Raw genomic sequence first — 22,582 nt, forward strand, 5'->3', positions numbered from 1 at the left:
TACCAATCCAATGTGCTCGCCGGTGAAGCAGAAACTCAGAAAGTTCAAACCAGACATGAGCCTGAAAATCAAGGAGGAGGTTACCAAGCAGATCAAAGTCAAAGTTCTCAGGATGGTTGAGTATCCAACTTGGTTAGCCAACATTGTGCCAGTTCCAAAGAAAGATGGAAAAGTCAGAGTAGGTGTTGATTATCGGGATTTAAACAAAGCAAGTCCCAAAGACGACTTTCCACTGCCAAACATACACATCCTGGTCGATAACTTGCCAAGCACGAACTCCAATCTTTTGTAGATTGCTTCGCGAGTTATCACCAGATTTGGATGGACGAAGAGGACGCGGAGAAAATAGCCTTTATTACACCATGGGGTGTATACTGTTACAAGATGATGCCATTTGGTCTAAAGAATGCTGGGGCTACCTACATGAGAGCCATGACAACCATCTTCCATGATATGATACACAAGGAGATAGAGGTATACGTGGACGACGTCATCATCAAATCCAAGAGGGCCGCAGACCACATAACACACTTGAGAAAGTTCTTCAACAAACTAAGGAGGTATAACTTGAAACTGAATCCCGCCAAATATGCATTCGGGGTTCCCGCAGGAAAGTTATTGGGGTTCATTGTCAGCCGCCAAGGGATCGAACTAGATCCGTCAAAAGTCAGGGCTATTCAGGAGTTATCGCCGCCCAGGAGCAAAAAGGATGTGATGAGCTTCCTAGGGCATCTCAATTATATCAGTCGCTTCATAGCACAGTCCACAGTCATATGTGAACCCATCTTCAAGATGCTGAGGAAAAATGCCGAGACAAGTTGGACCGAGGATTGTCAGAAAGCTTTTGACAAAATCAAGGAGTACCTATCCACACTGCCAGTTCTGGTCCCGCCAGAACCAGGAAGACCTTTGTTACTCTATCTGTCTATATTGGATGGAGCCTTCGGATGTGTTTTGGGACAACATGACAAGACAGGAAGGAAGGAGCAGGCCGTATACTACCTGAGTAAGAAGTTCACACCTTACGAAGCACGGTACTCCCTACTGGAACGCACTTGCTGTGCTTTGACTTGGATAGCTCAGAAGTTGAGGCACTACTTCTGCGCCTACACTACATACCTCATATCATGCCGACCGGGAAGATGGCTAAGAGGCAGATACTACTAAGTGAGTTCGACATCGTCTACGTAACTCAAAAGGCGGTCAAGGGACAGCATTGGCAGATCACCTTGCTGAAAATCCGGTGGGAGGAGCATACAAACCTTTTGAAAACATATTTTCCTGATGAAGAAGTGTCGTTCGTAGGGGAAGACATTACCGAAGCATATGACGGGTGGAGGATGTTCTTCGATGGAGCTGCAAATTTTAAAGGAGTAGGCATTGGGGCAGTTTTGGTATCAGAAACGGGTCAGCATTATCCGGTATCTGCTAAACTTAGAATTCCCTACACCAACAACATGGCAGAGTATGAAGCCTGCATACTAGGACTCAACATGGCAGTCGACATGAACATTCAGGAGCTGCTGGTGATCGGTGATTCAGATTTGCTTATGCACCAAGTACAAGGAGAGTGGGCCACCAAGAATTCCAAGATATTGCCATATCTGCACCATGTGGAGGAATTGAGATAGAGGTTCACGAAGACAAAATTTCGACATGTGCCCAGAATTCAGAATGTGTTTGCCGACGCATTGGCCACTTTGTCATCTATGATACAACACCCAGATAAGAACTACATTGATCCTATTTCGGTGAGAATCCATAATCAGCCGGCATATTGCGCTCATGTTGAAGAAGAAATGGATGGAAGGCCTTGGTTCCATGACATTAAGGAGTACTTATGGAAAGGTGAATACCCGGAGCATGCAAATCACACTCAGAAACGCACACTCCGGAGATTGTCAAATCACTTCTTCCACAACGGAGGGAACTTGTATAGAAGAACTCCTGATTTGGGTTTACTAAGGCGTGTCGATGCAAAGCAAGCTTCTAAACTTCTTGAGAATGTACACGCTGGGACCTGTGGCCCACACATGAATGGTTTCGTCTTGGCTAAGAAGATACTCAGGGCAGGTTACTTTTGGATGACCATGGAGACGGATTGCATTCAGTATGTCCGCAAATGCTTTCAATGTCAAGTGCATGCCGATATGATAAAAGTGCCGCCGAATGAGCTCAATGCAACAAGCTCACCTTGGCCATTCGCCGCCTGGGGAATGGATGTTATTGGTCCGATTGAGCCCACTGCTTCAAACGGATGTCGTGCCCCCTTTTTCTCGCGAAATCGGGTTTTTGACATTTGGTAGGGACAACTCGTTCCTTTTGAGAAATGGGTTTTGCAATTTTGAAGAGTCGCCACCTAATGATTAGGGTGCATTAGGACACCAGAAGAGTTCGATTTGAATAACTAGATATAGGATAAGGGCTTGAAATTATTCTAAAGGGAAGGTGTTAGGCACCCCTCAGAAACCACTAGTGTGGTTCCCGGCCAGACAATTATTGTGAATTTGGTTACAATCAACATATAAGCAAATAAGGCTCAAATAGGAAGGGATTTCATCACATAAAGGTTTGAAAGTAAACAAGGTTTGAAAGAGTAATTAGAAAAGCTGATTTTAAAAATGAAGAGTTAAAATGCTAAAATGAAAGAAATAAAGAATAAAGGGAGAGGGGTCCTAGGTTTATTAATAATATGGATCACCCCACACAATGCCCGGTAATCACTCCTCAATGAGGGGCTACACGTGACATTATCGCGTGGTCATCATATCCATATCTACCCTTCCCATCCCGTTAAGGTATTAAAGCGCGGAATGGTCTCGATTACTTATTGCATGCTATTACCCGCCCCAATCCTATCAGTCCCGGACGCACTAATGACTACTAATCCTAAAAGGGGAGGGATATTGGGCTTATTTGAGGTTTCGAAAGGTAAAAAGTCTAAGGTGACATACAAAACACATATTGCACATTTTAGGAGGAAAAGCATATAAACAAACAGGGGCTTAATTATACATCCTTGAACAGAAAAGCACATAATTAGCATGACTTTCACATACTGTTTAGGTCTGATTAAATACTAAATGTGAGAGAGAATTTAAGAGTTGAGGCAGACTGGTTCATTACATAGTTCAGATAAGAAGCCCGAATCAGGCCTGCCTACTGGTTGTAATTGTTAAAACAGATTCAGTTTATAGTTTTACCCTATGGCTTGCCTAAGTGTTAAGACGGGGTCCTATAGACATGATATCTGCTGAATTTAGAAGGTAATAAGACATTAAAATTTGAATGAATTGCTTGAAGACCCTATAGGCATGCTTGCTAAACTTTGGTTAAGCGAGGGATTCAAATTATAAATGAGAGGCTGAATTTAAACGAAATGATTACAAGTTCTGCAACTGACAGTATCCATTATTACTGATTTTATATCTAACACTGAGTGAGGCGAATCAGATTCATTTAGAAACTCCTATAGGCATATTTTCTACATATTGCTGATTTTAGACACTTATAGACGTGGTTTCTAGATGCAGGACTTGTTTTAAAAATTATAAACCTGGTATCTAAATGCAGAAATTGAACCTTATAGACATGGTATCTAAATGCAGAAGTTGAACCTTATAGACATGGTATCTAAATGCAAAAGTTGAACCTTATAGACATGGTATCTAAATGCAGAAGTTGAATCTTATAGACAAGGTATCTAAATGCAGTTTGAATGGCGTTGGAACAATCCTACAGGCATGATTTCTAGGCGGAGTTGAATATGCAGAATTGTAATAGACCTATAGGCATGATTTTCTATATGTATTTGCATGTGCAGAATTGTAATAGACCTATAGGCATGATTTTCTACCCTTCGCATGCATAGTTACCCATCCCTATTTTTCACTAGACAGCCCCAAGCATTTATTACAACTTATCACAAACCAGAATGAATAAAATTACATCAGAAAAAAAGTAAAAAAAAAAGTACAATCAAAGGAGATCCTGATTCAGACTTCCTGTCTGAATTATGAGATAGACCAACTCAAAGACCATTGAACCAAAGCCTTTCACCTATTTGAGTGTGTCAGAGTTCCCTAAGAGCCTCAATGGGACTCCGGGCAGTGCTCACACCCAAATTGCATCACCAGAGTAGAGGACAAGTGCAGTGTGGAAGTGCCAGCCCTCAAGTGTCCAAGTTCAGAGGGAACTCAAAGGGTCCCAAGGCAAGGCTCACAAGAGGGGGGCGGAACTTAAGTCTAAGAGAGAGTGCAAGTGAAGAAAACAGAGTTTTAAAGAACTAAGAAAGTACAGAAGAGGGAGAAGGGGGCTGGGAAACAGTCATAAACAAGTCATACAAAGGGTTCAGGGATTGGGGAAATTTTCAAAGAGCCTATGTACTTAAGCATTAGCTAATCCTGGGCACACACAGCAATAGAGAGTGTTGTTATGCTTACAGAATCAGCAAGAATACACAACACATGATGGTGACATAGAGGTTATGATTCCAGGGGAATCAAGTTTGAGCCGTAGACAATAATATTTAATACTGTCATGCCTCAAACAAACCATTAATATGAAACACATCGGGGTATGGGGGTTTGGGATTCATAAAAGGAGAAGATTATAGCATGTTAAAGCAAACGCTGAACTGAGCACAAATAGTAGGCAGACATGCAAGTAAAGGTATTAAATAAACACATTGTTTGTGATTGCTGAAAATCTTAATCAGTACATACCAGTTTCAAGGAGGCAAAATACAGTAAAAGCCGTAGCAAGACTTTGAAAAACAGGCCACAGTACAAGTAACAAGAGAGAACGCTTTTTTTTTAATGTGAGTGTGAGTTCAGAAAACTAAGAGTGTTCGTGTGTGTTGTGTTAATGAGAGTGCAGGGCATTTATAGTTTGAAAACAGGTGCATAAATAAGGCAAGAATCATAGTTTAGTAGTAATTATGGAACTATGTACCAATTAAAATCAATCTGTATATGGACTTCCTTTAATTAAGGAAGGAGATCAAGTAAACATCTTGTGCAAATTAGACAATTGGAGGTAAATACATAGGAGTTAAATTAAGGGAAGAATTAATGAAGAATCTTTGAAATACACGGTTAACCAAATAAGGTAAGAAACACGATAAATCAATCAGCACATAGTAAATCAAGGAGTCAGGGATTCGAAAATACAAATAAACAATGTCAGAAATAGGAGAATCGAAAGGCTAAGGAAAGTTTTCAAATCAACCTAAGAAACAGGGAAATTAGCAAAACAAGGAAAGAATCAATCAGACTTGCACAAGGAGGTCTGAAATCAGTCCACAATTAAGGGTTATTTTGAGAGAGAAATTTAGCATATATAAAGAGTGCACAAACATTAGGCATGTGAGGTTAAACCATGGCAAAGAGAAGCAGTAATAATAATTACAAAGTCTGTAGAGAGTGAAACATGGTAGTCACATAGGTCAACTTAGTAATAGGGAGAAGAGGGTATTAGAAGCATGCAAAAGAGTCAAGTAAAAGACCTTTCTGGAAAGTATAGTTTAGTTCAAAGATTGCAAGAAACCAAATCACATAGAGAAACAGAAGTTGAAACCAGGACTTTGAATCCAGTCGAGCAACTTCAAATAGACGAAGCAGTTTTCAGAAGCTCGAATAGGTCCAAAGGAATTAGGGCTTCGAAATCAAACAAATTCAGAGATGAGGAACAAGCAAATCGCATAGCAAACAGTCTCAAAACTCGAATGAACCCCAAATTTTGGGGTTTTCACCATCAATCGAGTATGGAGATGAAAGACAAGAGAATCAGGCAAAAAAATCAACAAAGAGAATCAGGCAAAAATATCAACAAAGTCATTGGTCTAAGCAGGAGAAGTCAAGATCAGGCTTGAACAGCTATGGCTGGCCGGAGCAAGGTCGGAGACAGCCATGGAACTCGAATGAAACAAAGTCTGGGCCAAGCTATTCAAGGTCTGACCTCGAAACCATAGTAACCAGGCATGTAGGAGTCATAGGAGGCAGGTACAGGCCTTTAATGGCTTTGGAAGCCACGAATTCAGGTGATTTTAGGGTGGAAGTGGAGGGAGACGACTAGGGTTTCTGAGGGAGCTAGAGAGAATTTGGAGAAAGGGGGAATTCAAGGGCGGCTGCAGGCGCAAAATGACTAGGCTTTGGGGGTAATGGTAAATTAAAAAATGAAAGGTTAAATGGTGGCCGTTGATCATTGTGATCAACGATCTGAATTGAATAGGGATCCGAGCGGGTTATTTTTAAAGGGTCGTGGGTCGGGTAGTTTAAGATTTGGGCTGGGTAATTGGGTTTTAGGATTGGGTTCAATTGGGTGCCAAATCAGGCCAAAATTGAAAATGAAAATGGGCTAATATTTAAATAGCCATTTTCCCTTGTTTATTTTATACAAAAAATAGTAAAATAATTTTTGGGAATAAATTAAAAGTACTAAAATGATTAATAATACATAATTATTAAATAAAAATATTGGAGTTAATTTTATAAATACAAACACGATTAAATCATAAAAGAGGCTAATATTGCAATTATATGCAATTTAGCTTTAAAAAATACTAAGCAAATTTACAAAAATATGCGAAAGTTATGTTAGCTATATTTTAGTATAGGTATGATGATCCAATAAATAAATCACCAAAATGATATTTTTTGGAGTAATTATTGGGTTTTTCCTGATAAAAATAAAGCAATAAATTAATTTAAAAATCTTTGAAAAGTAGGGGAAAATAGTAAAACATTGGGACATGCTTATATATGCATATACAGGCTATTTTGAATGTATTTTCCATATTGAAATATACAGGGAAAAGTGGGTATCAACACAGTGTTCACATTTGAAATGCTAAGGATTGGTAATTTTGGACGACACTGGTTCTTTTCTTGAGGCTGTAGTTCTTGTTTATAATTGACTGTTAAATCTTGTTCTGCATTTCCATTTTCTGTCATTATTATATACAGCGCACAGGTTGTAGTGTTGGTGACCCGCCTTAGCCTTGTCACTACTTCGTCAAGGTTACGCTCGACAGTTACCAGTACATGGGGTCGGTTGTACTGATGCTACACTATGCACTTCTTGTGCAGATTTTGGAGTCGATCCCAACAGCGACTACTAGAGAGCTCGGATCGGACAGCCTGCGGAGACTTGAGGTACAACTGCTCAGCACCCGCAGCTCATGGAGTCCCCTTCTTGTTTTTATTTTGCTGTGTATTTTCTTTTCAGATAGCTTTATGTTATTTCAGACCCTTATATGTACTATTCTAGTAGCTCGTGCACTCGTGACATCGGATTCAGGGATTTGTAGCAGATGTTTATAGTTTTAGCTTCCGTATTTATATCTTATTTTAATTTCAGTTATCTCAGTTATTTCTCATTAGTTAACTCAACTGTTTAAAAATGGATAATATGTTCTAACATTGGCTTGCCTAGCAAGTGAAATGTTAGGCGCCATCACGGTCCCGATGGTGGAAATTTTAGGTCGTGACAATTATCATGTTAATGATACTATTAAGTTAAAGTAAGAAGTCTATAATGAGTGATATGGGGTATACGGATTCCAATTGGAGCTTGTCGCTCGCCATGAAGTAGTTGTGACTTGTTGTTGTTATACGGTGTCTTGTTATTGATAATTATGTGTTGATAGATTTCTCTGGTCATTGTTGTTGGTATATGGTATTGGAGGAGGCCCTTGTTACAGGGGAGATGCTGCCCAAATTTACATAAATGAGCTACTAGTTTAAGTTGCGGGCTTAGCCTTTACTCAACACTGATTTTTAATCTCCTTATGCTATGGTAGATTGAGTTGAATTATTTGAAGAATTGCTTGGAAGGTATTAAGGAATCAATGGATTTAAGTTATATTATGGCTATCCCTTCTTTCCTTTTGGCATGATCCATATAATACAAACGAAACGAGCAAACGCGGAACTTTCACAAATGACTTTATTATTAGAAGTACTAGGGGTGCCTAAATTACAATCTTTAAAGTCCTACTTGGTCCTAGACTTTGCAAGCTTAGATTAGTATAGACTTACACTACGGGCAAGCCTATGGTACGAACTTGGGTGGCATTAGAGTTTATTTGTGAGAGTGAGCAAATTCTTCCGATATGAGAGTCCTTAAAATATACTTGAACTTGTATTTGAGTGTGTGGACTACTTCTCTCTGTGGTTTGTTGGTGAGAGCATATGATTTGCAAATTATTGGTAGAGACCTTGATTTTTGAGTTGGCACAAGGAGTGAGTCATAGTATGGAATGTATTAGAGTCAAGTTTTGAGGCGAGGATGTCAGAAAGAGTCACATGAATATTTTAAATGATCTTGGCATGTGTTTAAAACTTGAGGAAAGGTATGAAGAGTGCATATGCTGGGTTCTAAGCGTTGTTATATATTGTTGTCATTGTGATGCTTGAGTATGTTTTGAAAGGTATTTCTTGCCTATGCGCTTAATTTTAAGTTGCTCGAGGACGAACGAGAGTTTAAGTGTTGCAGCTAGTCTTTTATATACTGCTTTCTTGCCTTACATACTCATTACTTTATTTGTACTGACGTCCCTTTTGCCTGGGGACGCTGCATTTTATGCCCGCAACTCCCGATAGACAGGTTGAGAGTCCTCTTAGTAGGCTATCATCTCAGCTGAAGGTGTTTGTGCACTCCACTTGCTCCGAAATTGCCTATTTGGTCAGTATGATTTGGACATATATTTATTGGTATGGCGGAACCCTGTCCCGAACTTTATGACATTTATGTACTCTTAGAGGCTTGTAGACAGATGTCATATATATGGATACTTGTATGGCATTGTCGGCCTATATTTTGAGTATACAAATGATCATGTCGACCTTATAGGCCCGTATTTCACATGTATAAGTTACTATATCATGTTGGGTCGTCCTATGTCTAGTATTCCCTTATGTTTTTTTCTAATTATCTCATGACGGCCCTTTTGGCCCATTTACCCATGATGGTATGATAAGAAAGATATGTTATATTGGTACTCAATTGAGTAAGGCAGCAGGTGCCCATCGCGGCCCTGCGGTTTGGATCGTGACAGTTCCATCAGAACCCTAGAAAATAAATTAGCTATTCATAATAGTATGCAAAACTACAATACTAGAATTTATAACCAATAATGGAAATAGAGGAAAAAAGAGGGAAAACGTGAAGTTGAATCCTTCTCTTTCTTGCTCTTAGCGTGTTCTTGCCTCCCCAAAGTCTTCTCTCCTTCCAAAGTAGTGTCGCTCCCTTAAAAGCACGTTTTAGGATATATTTATAGTGACTAGGGTTTGTAACGGGCGGATTTTCCTTCTCCTAATTCGGATTGGAAAAGCTGATTTTTTCTGCTCTGGTCACGGTCTGGAGAAGTGAACCTCGCTTCGCTGTCCCGGACTTTTCTGGTTTCTTTTGCTCCGGTCCCGGTTTGGCAAAGTGAAACTCACTTGGTTGTCTGGGATTTTTCTCTTCAACTCATTTTTCACCAATTTTTCTCCTATTTGATCCTTTTACGCATAAGTTTGTTCCTACCCATAAGAAACATGTAATGAGCATATTTTCACTTCAAAAGCGATGTGAGCTCTCCCAACTCACACAAGAAATAATACACAAACACACTCAAAACATGGACTTTTCATCCTTTATCACCACCCTACACTTAAACTCGCGTTCGTCCTCGAGCAACTTAAAATTAAGGGCATAGGCAAGAAATACCTTTTAAAACATACTCAAGCATCACAATGACAACGATTTATAACAACGCTTAGAACCCAGCATATGCACTTTTCATACCTTTCCTCAAGTTTTAAACACATGCCAAGATCATTTAAAATATTCATGTGACTCTTTCTGACAGCCTCGCCTCAAAACTTGACTCTAATACATTCCAAAATATGACTCACTCCTTGTGCCAACTCAAAAATCAAGGTCTCAACCAATCCTTTGCAAATCATATGCCCTCACCAACAAACCACAGAGAGAAGTAGTCCACACACTCAAATACAAGTTCAAGTATATTTTAAGGACTCTCATATCGGAAGAATTTTCTCACTCTCACAAATAAACTCTAATGCCACCCAAGTTCGTACCATAGGCTTGCCCGTAGTGTAAGTCAATACTAATCTAAGCTTGCAAAGTCTAGGACCAAGTAGGACTTTATAGATTGTAATGTAGGGTAAAGGACATGTAGGATATATTTGAGAAAACAGTGACTAACCCTCCTAAGCACATCAACATATAGATAGTTACTAGCCATGACAGAGATATGGGAGGTGTTATTCATTTTTTTTCTCTCTCTTTTTTTTCTTCTTCTACTTTCTCTTTTTTTCTTTTTTACACTCTCCTTAATTTGGTATCTCCGGCTAGTACCTTTTTTTAATATTTATACACAAGTACACCTTGTCGGCCTTTCTGTGGTTCCACAAAAAAGCTACCCAATCTCTTTCTTTACTCTTCTAGCTAGTTAAGTACTTTCGGAGGTAAAGGTTTAACAAGATTCGCTTAAGAACAAAGGGGATTCGACTTCTTATGTGGTTGCCAAATAAAAGGTCTACAGGTTCAAAAGGGGTGACTATGGATAATATCACCACTGGTTGGCAAATGGGCTAAATGGTCAATCAAAGAAAGACTATATCACCTCTCAAACGTACAAGACTTAATCATTTTTCTTTGACTCGCACACGGGGCAAATTCTAGACTAGCAAGGATGGAACAGAGTAAACTAAAATCTCACCTCACATAATGCACATGACTTACTCAAGACGGCTCAGACTGGACTCTCAAGTTAAAGCAACTAGCACAGTCATCATAAATTTTAAGCACACGAGAATTAATCACAAGAGTCAAAAAATGAGCCTCGGCGTCAAAAGAAAGCCACATATATTTTCAAGGCATATACTTACAAAGATCATGAAGAAAGTACTTAGTTCAATGCTCCACCTCTAAGCCTTGTATAAAATATGCCAAAAAGCATAGATACTCAAGTTCTTCCCATTCCATTATTAGTTCAAATAGAAAAAAAACAATCTTTTTTTCTTTGGAGTTTAAACCCTCAAGAAAATTGTCTAGGAAGTCCATCGTTGGAAAAGTCCAAAACTTTTTTAAAACTTTTACCTACAAGAAAAAAAATACTACCCGGTTCAAAAATTCATCCCTTGGAAAAGAACCGTGGCCATAAGAAAAACCAAGAGGGATTATTTCTACCTTTTTATTTTTTATTTTTTTTTAACATACATAAAATAACACAACTAAAATAGCATAGGAACACACCCAAACAGTCTCTTCGCCCCACACTTAAAATTGTGCATTGTCCCCAATATACACCTACAAATATAAGAGGGTAAAAGAAACTCCATAGTAGGCCAAAGGCCGAAGCATTAGTAGCTCATGGGTACTCAGACTTCTCCCAGACTTGGTTCTTTGTGCGGGCACCCCACACTTAGTTCTAAAATCTAGCTTGGTTTTGTATCCTTCCTTAGCTTTGCTTCTCATGCTCCTAGAAAATAAGAACAACACTATAAAAATAATGCAATATAATAATAAAAAAAAGATTTAAAAATAAAAGCAAGCAATAAAGTTAGTTGCCTCCCAACAAGTGCTTGATTTAACGCCGAGGCACCACGCGAATCACTTTTTTTGCCTCCACCTCGAGCTTATAAATTGAACCCCAAGTTTTGATTCATGCTAATGATTATGCGCTTGGAGTGGTACAAATTTTTCCGAGCCAAAGTTTAATAGATTTTCATGCACTTTTTGGTTCTCGGCCAAGGAGTGTCACCTTGCCTAGATGGCCTTGAAAATTTCAAAATATAAGGTTCATCGACCTCTGCCCTTGACTCCTTTTTATGCTAATAAGGATCAATTTTCATTTCACCATCTGAGCATAATGTAGAGAAGTGTTTGGAATAAGGTCCTACGCGCTTAAATACATGAACTTCAAGATTTTTGACCTCCTCAATACAAATCACACTAGAGTCAACTAAATTTGTATTTTCAATGTCGTCCTTGGCTGACTCTAATATTACTTCTTCAACATCGGCATCTTTAAATTCTAGTTGGATAGATTGTTGGTGTTCTACTCTGACCTCCTCCATTAGCACCTAAATATCAGTATCTAATTCATGAACTTCTTGACTACTATCCCCAATATTGGCTTGTTGAGCATTAAATGCTTCAACTAGTTGAATCACTTGTGCCTCCAAGCTGCGAATAGTAGCATCTTACATTTGTATATGCAGTTGTTTCTCATTATTTTGTTCCACAAGGCACCTTATCATATCCTTGATCTCTTTCAGGGCATCATCTCTGGGTTCTTTGTTCCTATTAACTTCACAAGAAAAATAAGAACCATCAAAGTAAAGGGTTGGGGAAGATAAGAAATATAAGCACAACCATGAAAGTGACCATCTTGACCACCACACATATCACAAACATTCCACACATAAGATTGAGTTGGTGCACATAACTCGCTCTCGGGAATATTTTGATAATTTTGCCATGGGTGATTTCCTCCATAATAAGCATTAGGAAGATCAATAGTAGAATTACCAACATCGAAACTCCGATAATTCCAAGATGCCATGTTTCTCAAATAAACAAGTAAAACTAAAAATTAAAAAAAAAATCAAATACTAAGAAAAAAATAAAATAAAAGTTCAAATTTGAAACCTAGAAATATGTACACCTATAGCTACACCATTAGTTCCACGGCAACGGCGCCAAAATTTGATCACGCCCAACTCTAGTCCTAAAAAGGATAAGCGGTCGCTGCAAATATAATATCCGGTCTAAAAGTCTGGAGTCGAATCCCATAGAGAACTAAGGCTTAGCTACAATTGTTCAGTATTTCTAAGAAATACAAGTTCAAATAATTTTCTAGTTATAAAGATTGTAATTTTTATTTTAAACTATTTAATCAACAAATACTAAAAGCAATATAATTATCAACTAACAAAATTAGGGTTGGAGATAAGATTAAGGAGGTCTAGAGTTATGATTTCCCCAATTGTCGGAATCCTTCCCGCTATGTCTTCTATAAATTTCGCCTAAATTTTCTCTACCGATCGTGAGTACTCTAGTTGTCATAATTATCTCTCGAGCAGCTACCACAATTTACTAGATGTATTCTCTCGAACTACACTAGTTGGCACAAATTCACCGCTCATTATGATCGGAACAAGGTTTCGTTATCTCTAATCCCGCCTTTAAACCCTCCGTATTAATCTCTCACATACGTTAGGAGTGATGTTGTTCAACAACTACCTAAATGCGTACTCTCTCTCGAGCAGTACACACTAAATAGGCACAGTCAATTGATGGTCATTCAATCAACAGTAACAAACACGTAGTTGAACAAGTAGAGAAATCCAACGGCTCAATTATATAAAAACGTGTTAGGTTAAAAGCTTGTTAGCTATGGCAGAAATGGCAGAAGAAAACCCTAGAAGGGTTAAGAGAATAAGAGAGAGACGAGTGAGTCAGCCAAAATATAATTGACCAAAACTCATTTTATTATTGTGTAGGGACTATTTATATTTACAGGTGTAAAGGAAGAAAAACAATTGTAAAAATATTTACATGTCTAAAATATAATAGATGTGGCTAAGAGTTATAAAAGGGCCTTCTTCTTTCCCTTATCTGATTGGGCCTGTGTCAATTGGGCCTGAGATGTATCTTGGCTAACACCCCCCCCCCCTCAAGCTTGAGGGTGAGAACACACCAAGCTTGCAAAGTAAACCATGATGAACTTGACCAGGAAGATCCTTGGTCAAGATGTCTGCCAACTGGTTGGTGCTGGAGATAAAATGCAAAGAAATCAGACGAGTCTGCAAGCAAGTGCGCACATAATGGCAGTCAATCTCAATATGTTTGGTGCGCTCGTTAAAGGCTGGGTTCTTGGAAATAAGAAGAGCTGCCTGGTTGTCACAATAGATTGGAACTGGACTGGAGATGGACAAACCAAGGTCATGCAGCAGCATGAGTAACCAAGAAACCTCAACTGAATCTTTGCGAAGTGCTTTGTATTCAGCTTCAGCTGAAGACAAGGAGATAGTTGGCTACTTCTTGCTTTTCCAAGAAATGGGTCTGCCACCAAGAGTAATATAATAACTAGTGACAAATTTGCAAGAAATGGCACATGCAGCCCAATCAGAGTTAGAGTAGGCTGTGAGAGACAAATCAGATGAGCTGGAGAGGAGCACCCCTTGAGCTGGGTCACTAAGCAAATACCTGAGAACATGTAAGGCTGCCAACATGTGGGGCACTTAAGGTTTTTGAAGAAACTGATTTAGATGTTGAACTGAGAAGGAGATATCAGGCCTAGTATGTTGCAAAAAGTTAAGCTTCCCAATCAATCTCCTATACAAGCTAGGATCAGAAATAGGCTCCCCCATGTCTAACACCAGCTTCATAGAAGGGTCCAAAGGGGTCATGATAGGAGAGAAATGTTGACAACTAAATTCAGACAAGACGTCAGAAGTGTACTTGTATTGGCTCATCACATAACCTTGAGGAAGAAGAGATATTTCTTAACCCAGAAAGTAGTGAACTGAGCCCAGATCTTTGATTTTGAATTGAGCACCCAAGAAGGACTTCAAGGAGTTCATCTCAACAACATCATTACCAACTAGCAATATGTCATCAACATATGCAGCCAAGACAATGAGAGAATCAGAGGAGACCTTCGTGAATAAAGAATATTTTATTTATGCTGGAAATGTAGCCTCTGGATTGCAAAGCTTCAGACAATTTTGAAGACCACTGTCTAGAAGCTTGCCTAAGGCCATAGAGGGACTTCTTGAGTCTGCAAACCAGGGGAGAGGAAGAAGATGGGGCAGACACATCAAGACTAGGTGGAGCCTTCATATAAACCTCTTCATGGAGATCCCCATGAAGGAAGGCATTGTTCACATCAAGTTGAAGAACAGTCCAGCCCCACTTAGCAGCTAAAGTGAGTAAGCACTTGATGGTGGTTAACTTGACAACAGAGGAAAAAATTTCAGTAAAATTAATTTGAGTGTCACCCCTAATGACTAACCTGGCCTTATACCTCTGAATAGAACCATCAGCCATTTGTTTGATTTTGTAAACCCACTTACAAGAAATAGCTTTCTTGTGAGGAGGTAGAGGGACAATATCCTATGTCTGGTTTGCCTCAAGGGCTTGGAATTCCTTTAGCATGGCCTCTTGCCAAGCAGGATGTGAGGCAGCCAGCTGGTAGAACTGGGGCTCATGTATGTGTATGTCAACAAAAGATACCTTGGAAGAGGTAGGAAGAGAATTAAAGGAAGAGACATAAGAACATACATAGTCTTTGAGATAGGAAGGTTGTTTTACTGTTCTGGTGGATTTCCTTAAAGGTGGAGGAGAAGGGATGACAGAAGGAGAAGCAGATAGAGGGTAAGGAGAAGGAAGTGAGGGAATAGGAGAGTCTTGGGATGTAGAAACAGCAGGAGTAGGAGAAGGTGAAGGAAAAGAGGTTGCAGAATCTACAAAATCTGATGTGGAATAAGAGGGAAAGACAGAAGGATGATCAGATTTATGGGGAAAGATATGTTCATGAAAAATCACATCCCTAGAAAAGAAAATGGAATGAGTAGTGAGATTAAGAAGTTTGTAACCCCTTTTGCCAAAGGGGTACCCCAAGAATATAGAAGGAATAGCTCTTGCCTGGAATTTATCTCTGCCAAACTTAGGTGAAGTGGCAAAGCATAAACATCCAAAGGATTTAAGGTGATCATAAAGTGGAGGGAGGCCAAGAAGTTTCTCATAGGGGGGAAGACTCTTCAAAACAACAGAAGGAAGTCTATTTATGAGGTAAGTGGCAGTTAGAACACAGTCACCCCAATATTTAAGGGTAAGGTTAGACTAAAAAAGAAGAGCCCTGGATATTTCCAATAAGTGTTTGTGTTTCCTTTCAACCACCCTATTTTGATGAGGGGGTGTGTAGGATAGTGGTCTGATGGATGCCTTGGCTTGAGAAGAACTTGGTGGCTTCAGAACTGCCACCAAGATCAAAGGCATTGTCAGACTTAAAGGTTTGAACAGATGATTAAAATGAACTTTGACCATGACAGTAAAAGCTTTAAGGACAGAAAGAGCATTGCTCTTGCAAGAAAGAAGGTGAGTCCATGTGGCTCTAGTATAATCATCAACCAAAGTTAGAAAATATTTGAAGCCACTATAAGTTCTAGTATTGTATGGACCCCAAATATCAATATGTACTAATTAAACAGGAGCAGAAGAGCATATAACACTTTCAGGAAAAGGTAGTCTCTGTTGTATTGCTAGTGGACAAACAGGGCACATAAAACTTTGCTTGGAAGATACTTTATCAGACAAGAAAGGAATAGTTTTCATTCCATAATAAGGCATGTGTCCAAATCTTTGATGCCAAAACAAGTCCAATTTATTAAGGTAATGTGACTGATTACAATCATGAGTACCATTAACATGTGTAACAACATGGCTGGACTTATCAGATACAATTGAAACAAAATTTGGTAAAGTACTAGAAGAAGAAACATTCATAGAACCAGATGGAACAGGGAAGAGGTCAGCATCTGGATGGAGATAGTACAGCCTGCCTGCAGCTTTACCAATTTCCAGTGGCCTCTTCAGAGAAGGGCCCTGTAAAGAACAAATTGTTTTGGTAAAAAAGTGCTGAACAATCTAGGTGACAGATAAGCTGATGAACTAATATTAAATTGAAGTGAAAAGATGGCACAAGAAGAACATGAAGTAAAATTATATCATGTCTAAGATACGAAGATCCAATTAATATAACTTTAGCTTTATATCCATTAGGTAAAGTGACAAGAAAAGGCTTGATTAATGGTTGAACAGTAAAAAGAAGATGTTTGTGTGGAGTCATGTGATTAGTAGCACCTATATCTAAGATCCAAGGATTGACACCTAATTAAGAGGACGCACACACATGAGAACCCTCAGAATCTACAGCATACTTACTGAACAAACCTGCAAAGTGTGCAAAAGCAGATTGATCCACATTGGAGGCATCAGGTGTGGAAGTATTAGACATCTGAGCTTGTTGGAACAAGATCAACATGTGTTGATACTGCTCCTTGGTGAATCCATGGGCTGAAGTATCAGCATGCTAAGAAGTGGAAGTGACAGCAGTGGTGGGTGGACTTTTAGTCTGGACACAAGAAGCATGCTTCTTACTCCTGGTGAATTTGAAATCAGCAGGGAACCCATGAAGTCTGTAGCACTTGTCTACAGTGTGGCCAGGCTTCTGGTAGTACTTGCAAGAGACATTTGGATCAATTTTCCTGGCCTCAAAATTAACCTTTTGACTGAAGTTCCTATTTGAGGTAGAAGTACCAGGAGACACCAAGAAAGAGGTGGCATCACCAGAGAAGTTAGGAGTAGCAGAATGAGCTTCTGTTTGACTCTCATCTTGCTGCAGGAGGCTATAAGCTTTGTTGATTGGTGAAAGAGGATTCATCAACATAATGGCACTCTTAACAGTTGTGTAGGACTCATTGAGACCATTAAGAAATTGAAACAACTGTTGATCCTCTATGAACTTAGGCAGTGCACCGCATGAACAAGTAGGACCTACATATGATGAATTCAGCTCATCCCACAAACTCCTCATTTTTGTGAAGTAAGAAGCTATATCAGAGGAGCCTTGAGTAGTAGAGCTGATCTCCCTTTGTATTTGGATGTATTTAGACCCATTTGACTGACCAAACCTTTCATTTATATCTTTCTAGACTTCCTTAGTAGTTGTAAAACACATCACACTAACAACTATTTCTCTAGATACCAAATTAGTTATCCAAGCGTTAACCATATCATTGCACATGTCCCAACATGGATAATAAGGAGAGTCAGGAGTGGGTTGGTTGACTCTGCCATCTAATAGACTGAGTTTATTCTTTGCAGAGAGGGAAAGAAGCATACTGTTACGCCATAACACAAACCCACAACTGAATGGATCAGATACCAGTTGACTCCCGGGATTATCCGAGGGATGAATATAGAAGGGATGTGAGAGATCCAAGGAAAACGAAGCAAAACCGTTGGAAGGTGAAGTAGAGTTAACATCATCTATAACACTACCCATTTTCAGCAGTAACTAAAGCTAACACTAAGAAACTACAGCAGTATGTTGAAGTAATCAGAGATAGATCCAAATCAAGTACATGCAATAAACATCAACAATGAAAAATAACAAGGCAGGCTTGTGATTAGGAGTAACAACGATACCGGCCTTCTTCTAAAAACCAGAAGAAGTAAGGTCTTGTTCAGCCATGAACCCTAGGTAGAGAATCCAGCAGAAACTCTCGAGTAACTTGAAGATTATTGACGATTCAAGCACGAAAATTCGAATAAACACGGAGATTGAAAGTAGCCCCAAATTTCACGAACGTACTCTGAACGTCGACGATCAAAATCAATCCCTGACGATTTCAAACAAGGTTACCATCGGAAGAAATCTTGTGACGAAAGAAATCTATATTCCTGCTCTGATACCATGTTAGGTTAGAAGCTTGTTAGCTATGGCGGAAATGGCAGAAAAAAACCCTAGAAGGGTTGAGAGACGAGTGAGTCGGTCAAAATGTAATTGACCAAAACTCATTTTATTATTGTGTAGCGACTATTTATATTTACAGGTGTAAAGGGAAAAAAACAATTGTAAAAATATTTACATGTCTAAACTATAACAAATGTGGCTAAGAGTTATGGAAGGGCCTTCTTCTTTCCCTTATCCGATTGGGCCTGTGTCAATTGGGCCTGAGATGTATCTGGGCTAACAAAACGTAATAAGAATTCATCCTACAAAAGGTTCATCATAACCCTATATAACAAATTAGCTATTCATAATAGTATGCAAAATTACAATATTAGAATTTATAACCATTAATGGAAATAGAGGAAGAAAGAGGGGAAAACGTGAAATTGAATCCTTCTCTTTCTTGCTCCTAGTGTGTTCTTGCCTCCCCAAAGTCTTCTCTCCTTCCAAAGTAGTGTCTCTCTCTTAAAAGCACGTTTTAGGATGTATTTATCGTGACTAGGGTTTGTATGGGGCGGATTTTCCTTCTCCTAATTCGGATTGGAAAAGCTGATTTTTTCTGCGCCGGTCCCGGTCTGGCAAAGTGAACCTTGCTTTGATGTTCGGGATTTTTCTCTTCAACTCTTTTTTCATCAATTTTTCTCCTATTTGATCATTTTCCGCATAAGTTTGTTCCCACACATAAGAAACATGTAATGAGCATATTTTTACTTCAAAAGCGATGTGAACTTCCCCAACTCACACAAGAAATAATACACAAACACACTCAAAATATGTACTTTTCATCCTTTATCATTAAGGATAATACTGAATCAGTGAAGAGTCCTTTACAGGAAATAGTACGACGGAGAAAAAATTCAGCAAGCAAATTGGAGTTTATGTGATTGTAACTCATAGGAAAAGATGATGCAAAGGTTCTTAAATTTTTGTTGGATTTTTAGATTAACTTACAACACCATTATACATTCTTTGTGTCCCCCTTATACATTAAGCTAGTCAATGACCACCACTCCAGTAATTTCAAATTTAACAGTTTTTAGCAATACCTAATTCCCTAGTTGCCCTTTGGTAGCTAATAATCATCTTTCTGATCAATTGATTTTAGTATCATTAATCTCATGTTTGAATTCCTTTTTATTCCCCTTCGATTTTCATTGTTGGAACTATTGCTCCTTTGTTGACTCGAATCTACGATTATGAGATTGTAGGTGGGGTGCTAAGCATCTGAGCAACCCCTGTTGTCTCTCATGTTTGATTCATTTCATCATTTGGCTCAATTCCAACTAAGTAACTCCGTACGTAGTTGTGCAATAGTAGACGCATCAATATTTATAAATACTTAAACGAAAAGTCTCCTTTGAGTAATTGAGAACTAGATCATCTTTCCGAATATTTTGATTTTAGTATCGTTAGTCTCGTCTTTGATTCCTGGGCTGACTTACAATTGTCAGGCAATAATAGTTTCTATCACATTACTATTCTACACATGTGAACCATGAAAACTAGGAAAGTCCATCTGTAAACTTATTTAGCCGCCATGTGAGAGAAATTACTAGAACACAAATATTAATTAAGATACCTCACAAAAGTATATGCTTATGAATTGTACAAGTCTTGGCACATGAAAATAAGATGTATAAATAAACAAATTCTTCTCTATAAGAAGTATCATTTTGAAGGGTAACTCCTTCTTTTCCCTCAAAGCATAATATATAGGTCAATTTTGTCATTCTGCTGGTCATAGAAGGTGAATTGATGGGAGAATCTTGAAGCAACGATAAAGTTGGTTCCGTGTGACCTACAGGTCAGGGGTTCGAGTCGTGGAAGCAGCCACTAATGATTGCATTAGGATATAGGCTGTCTACATCACACCTGTCGCGCCCCGTTTTTTCCCTCCTCGCGGGGGGAGGTCCAGTTTCCGACATTTCATGGGGGGTAATAACTCATTTCCTTTTGGGAATTGGGTATTTGAAGAGTCGCGGATTACGGTGCGTTAGGGCACCTAGAGCGATTAACTCTTAGACTAGTTTGCATTACCAGAGATTAGGGTAAGGGCTCGAAATAACCTCGAGGGGAAGGTGTTAGGCACCCCCCTTGGTCCACAACTGTGGGTCCTGGCCGAACTCATACTTACGAATTAGTCCATTAACAAAACAAACAGTTGAAGCAAATAATTGCAAGTTGAACATGTTGGGCATTGTATAACTCAAATAATAAGATAAGAATTTTAACAAGTTGTGTGCGTAAAAATGGAAAGTAAAGTTTCCAAGTAAAGAGGATTTGGGAGAGGAGGGGGGGAAGGGGTCCTAGGTTGGTTAACCTATAGGATCACATCAGTACAATGCCCTGTAATCACTCCTTAGAAAGGGGCTACGCGTCGCATTAACGCACCGGTCATCATATCCATATCTACCCTTCCCATCCCCTTAGTGGTCATTCAAAGCGAGTGTTGGTCAGCAATCTCTATTGCGTGCTGCTACCCGTCCCTTCTTAATGGTCCTGGAGGGATTTGGGACCTCTACCTATAGGTGGTTCTAGACAGACCACCTAAGGTTTAAAAGGTAAAAATACTAAGGCGACAAGCAATAACACGTAGGACTCTTAGCAAACAAGAGCAGGAAGGAGAAAATAAGAGGCTCAGTTTACCTCCACAAATAAGGCATGTAAACAGCACGACTCAAACACAAATAAAGGCCTTTTTGTTAAACAGTATCCTACGGCAGGATGTCTAAATGAATATACAGAAGACAAGCAGTTTATTTTTATAAACTCAGAAGTAAAGCCCTGTCAGTTACACACTGATTTTTTAAAGCCTGTTAAACCAGAATAACATTAAGTCGCAGAAACGGTTTCAGAGTTGCAAGATTCGAAAACGTCCTATAGGCTTGCCTATACGCGGAATATAGATGACTATATTTTATATAGTGGAACAAGGCAGGTTTTTAAAACTGACCTTTTTAATCCCTATAGGCATGCTGTCTAATGACAGAATAAAGCAGTTTTGAAAGAGCTCGTTTCAGGAAAATAAACCATTAATTAAACAAGTTTCGAAGTGAACTGAACGTGGACTGGATTGATTTATTTTAACTAGTTTAGATCGACAGGCAGAATTTCTGGTGTTGTTCCCTATAGGCATGATATCTAGTTGTTTAATACTGATTTTAGAAAACTTGCAGGAATGATGACAATTGAAAAACACATGTAAACACTTGTTATGACAGAGACCGGGTTAAATTATATCCTATAGGCATGGCATCTACTTGTGAAACTGATTTCAAGACTTATAAACATGATTTCTATTATGGAATCCCTTGAAACCTATAGACATGAATTCTAACATGGTGAGACAAACATGACAAGATGTAAAGTCCTACAGGCATGGTTTCTACCTGTATTACCCCACAAACATGTAGCTATCCACCCCTTTTCACTAATTACCCCAATATTCGTTTACAAATTATTACAGACCATATGAATGAATTACATAAGTGAATAAGAAAATAAGAAGTTATTCTATAGAGCCTTCAGTTAGGCCCAGGTTTCCAAAGCCTCCAATAGCCTCAAATGCCCAAATTCCATAGAAAATATCACAGTCCAGGTGCATCAAAGTTCCCTAAGGATCTCAAGGATCCCGGGCAGTGCTTACACCTAGACTTGGTAACCAAATTGAATAAGTGCAATGTGGAAGGGCCAGCCTCAGTGTGCTAGAGTTCAGAGGGTTCTCAAAGGGATCCCAAGGCAGTACACACACTGGAGGGGGCAGAACTTAGGGACTTAAGAATAGAGTGAGAGTGCTTGACATAGTTTTGAAAGGGTTTTAGTAAAACAAAAACAGTGTTAAAGAGATTTGTTTGAAATAACTTGTGGAGTAAAAGAGGGAATCATGCAATAAAACAACTTTAAAAAGAGAGAGTTACATGATCAAGCAACAATAAATCAAACAGGGAGTCTAAAACCACATCAGTAATATTCACAGGACCAAAACAGGAGGAAAGAACCTACACACAAGGGTGATAGGGATTGGGGACACATAGAACACATGATTGT

At 39.0% G+C, this 22,582-nt stretch overlaps 1 protein-coding gene across 1 annotated transcript; it reads right to left on the reverse strand.

Moving 5' to 3' along the window:
- Nucleotides 1–17,728: 17,728 nt before the first annotated feature.
- Nucleotides 17,729–18,085, reverse strand: LOC109205926. The gene has a single exon (XM_019368695.1). The coding sequence runs from the start codon at nt 18,083–18,085 to the stop codon at nt 17,729–17,731; it is 357 nt and encodes a 118-aa protein (XP_019224240.1).
- Between the last annotated feature and the right edge of the window lie 4,497 nt (nt 18,086–22,582).

Source organism: Nicotiana attenuata, unplaced genomic scaffold, assembly GCF_001879085.1.
Source record: "Nicotiana attenuata strain UT unplaced genomic scaffold, NIATTr2, whole genome shotgun sequence".
Lineage (NCBI taxonomy): Eukaryota > Viridiplantae > Streptophyta > Magnoliopsida > Solanales > Solanaceae > Nicotiana > Nicotiana attenuata.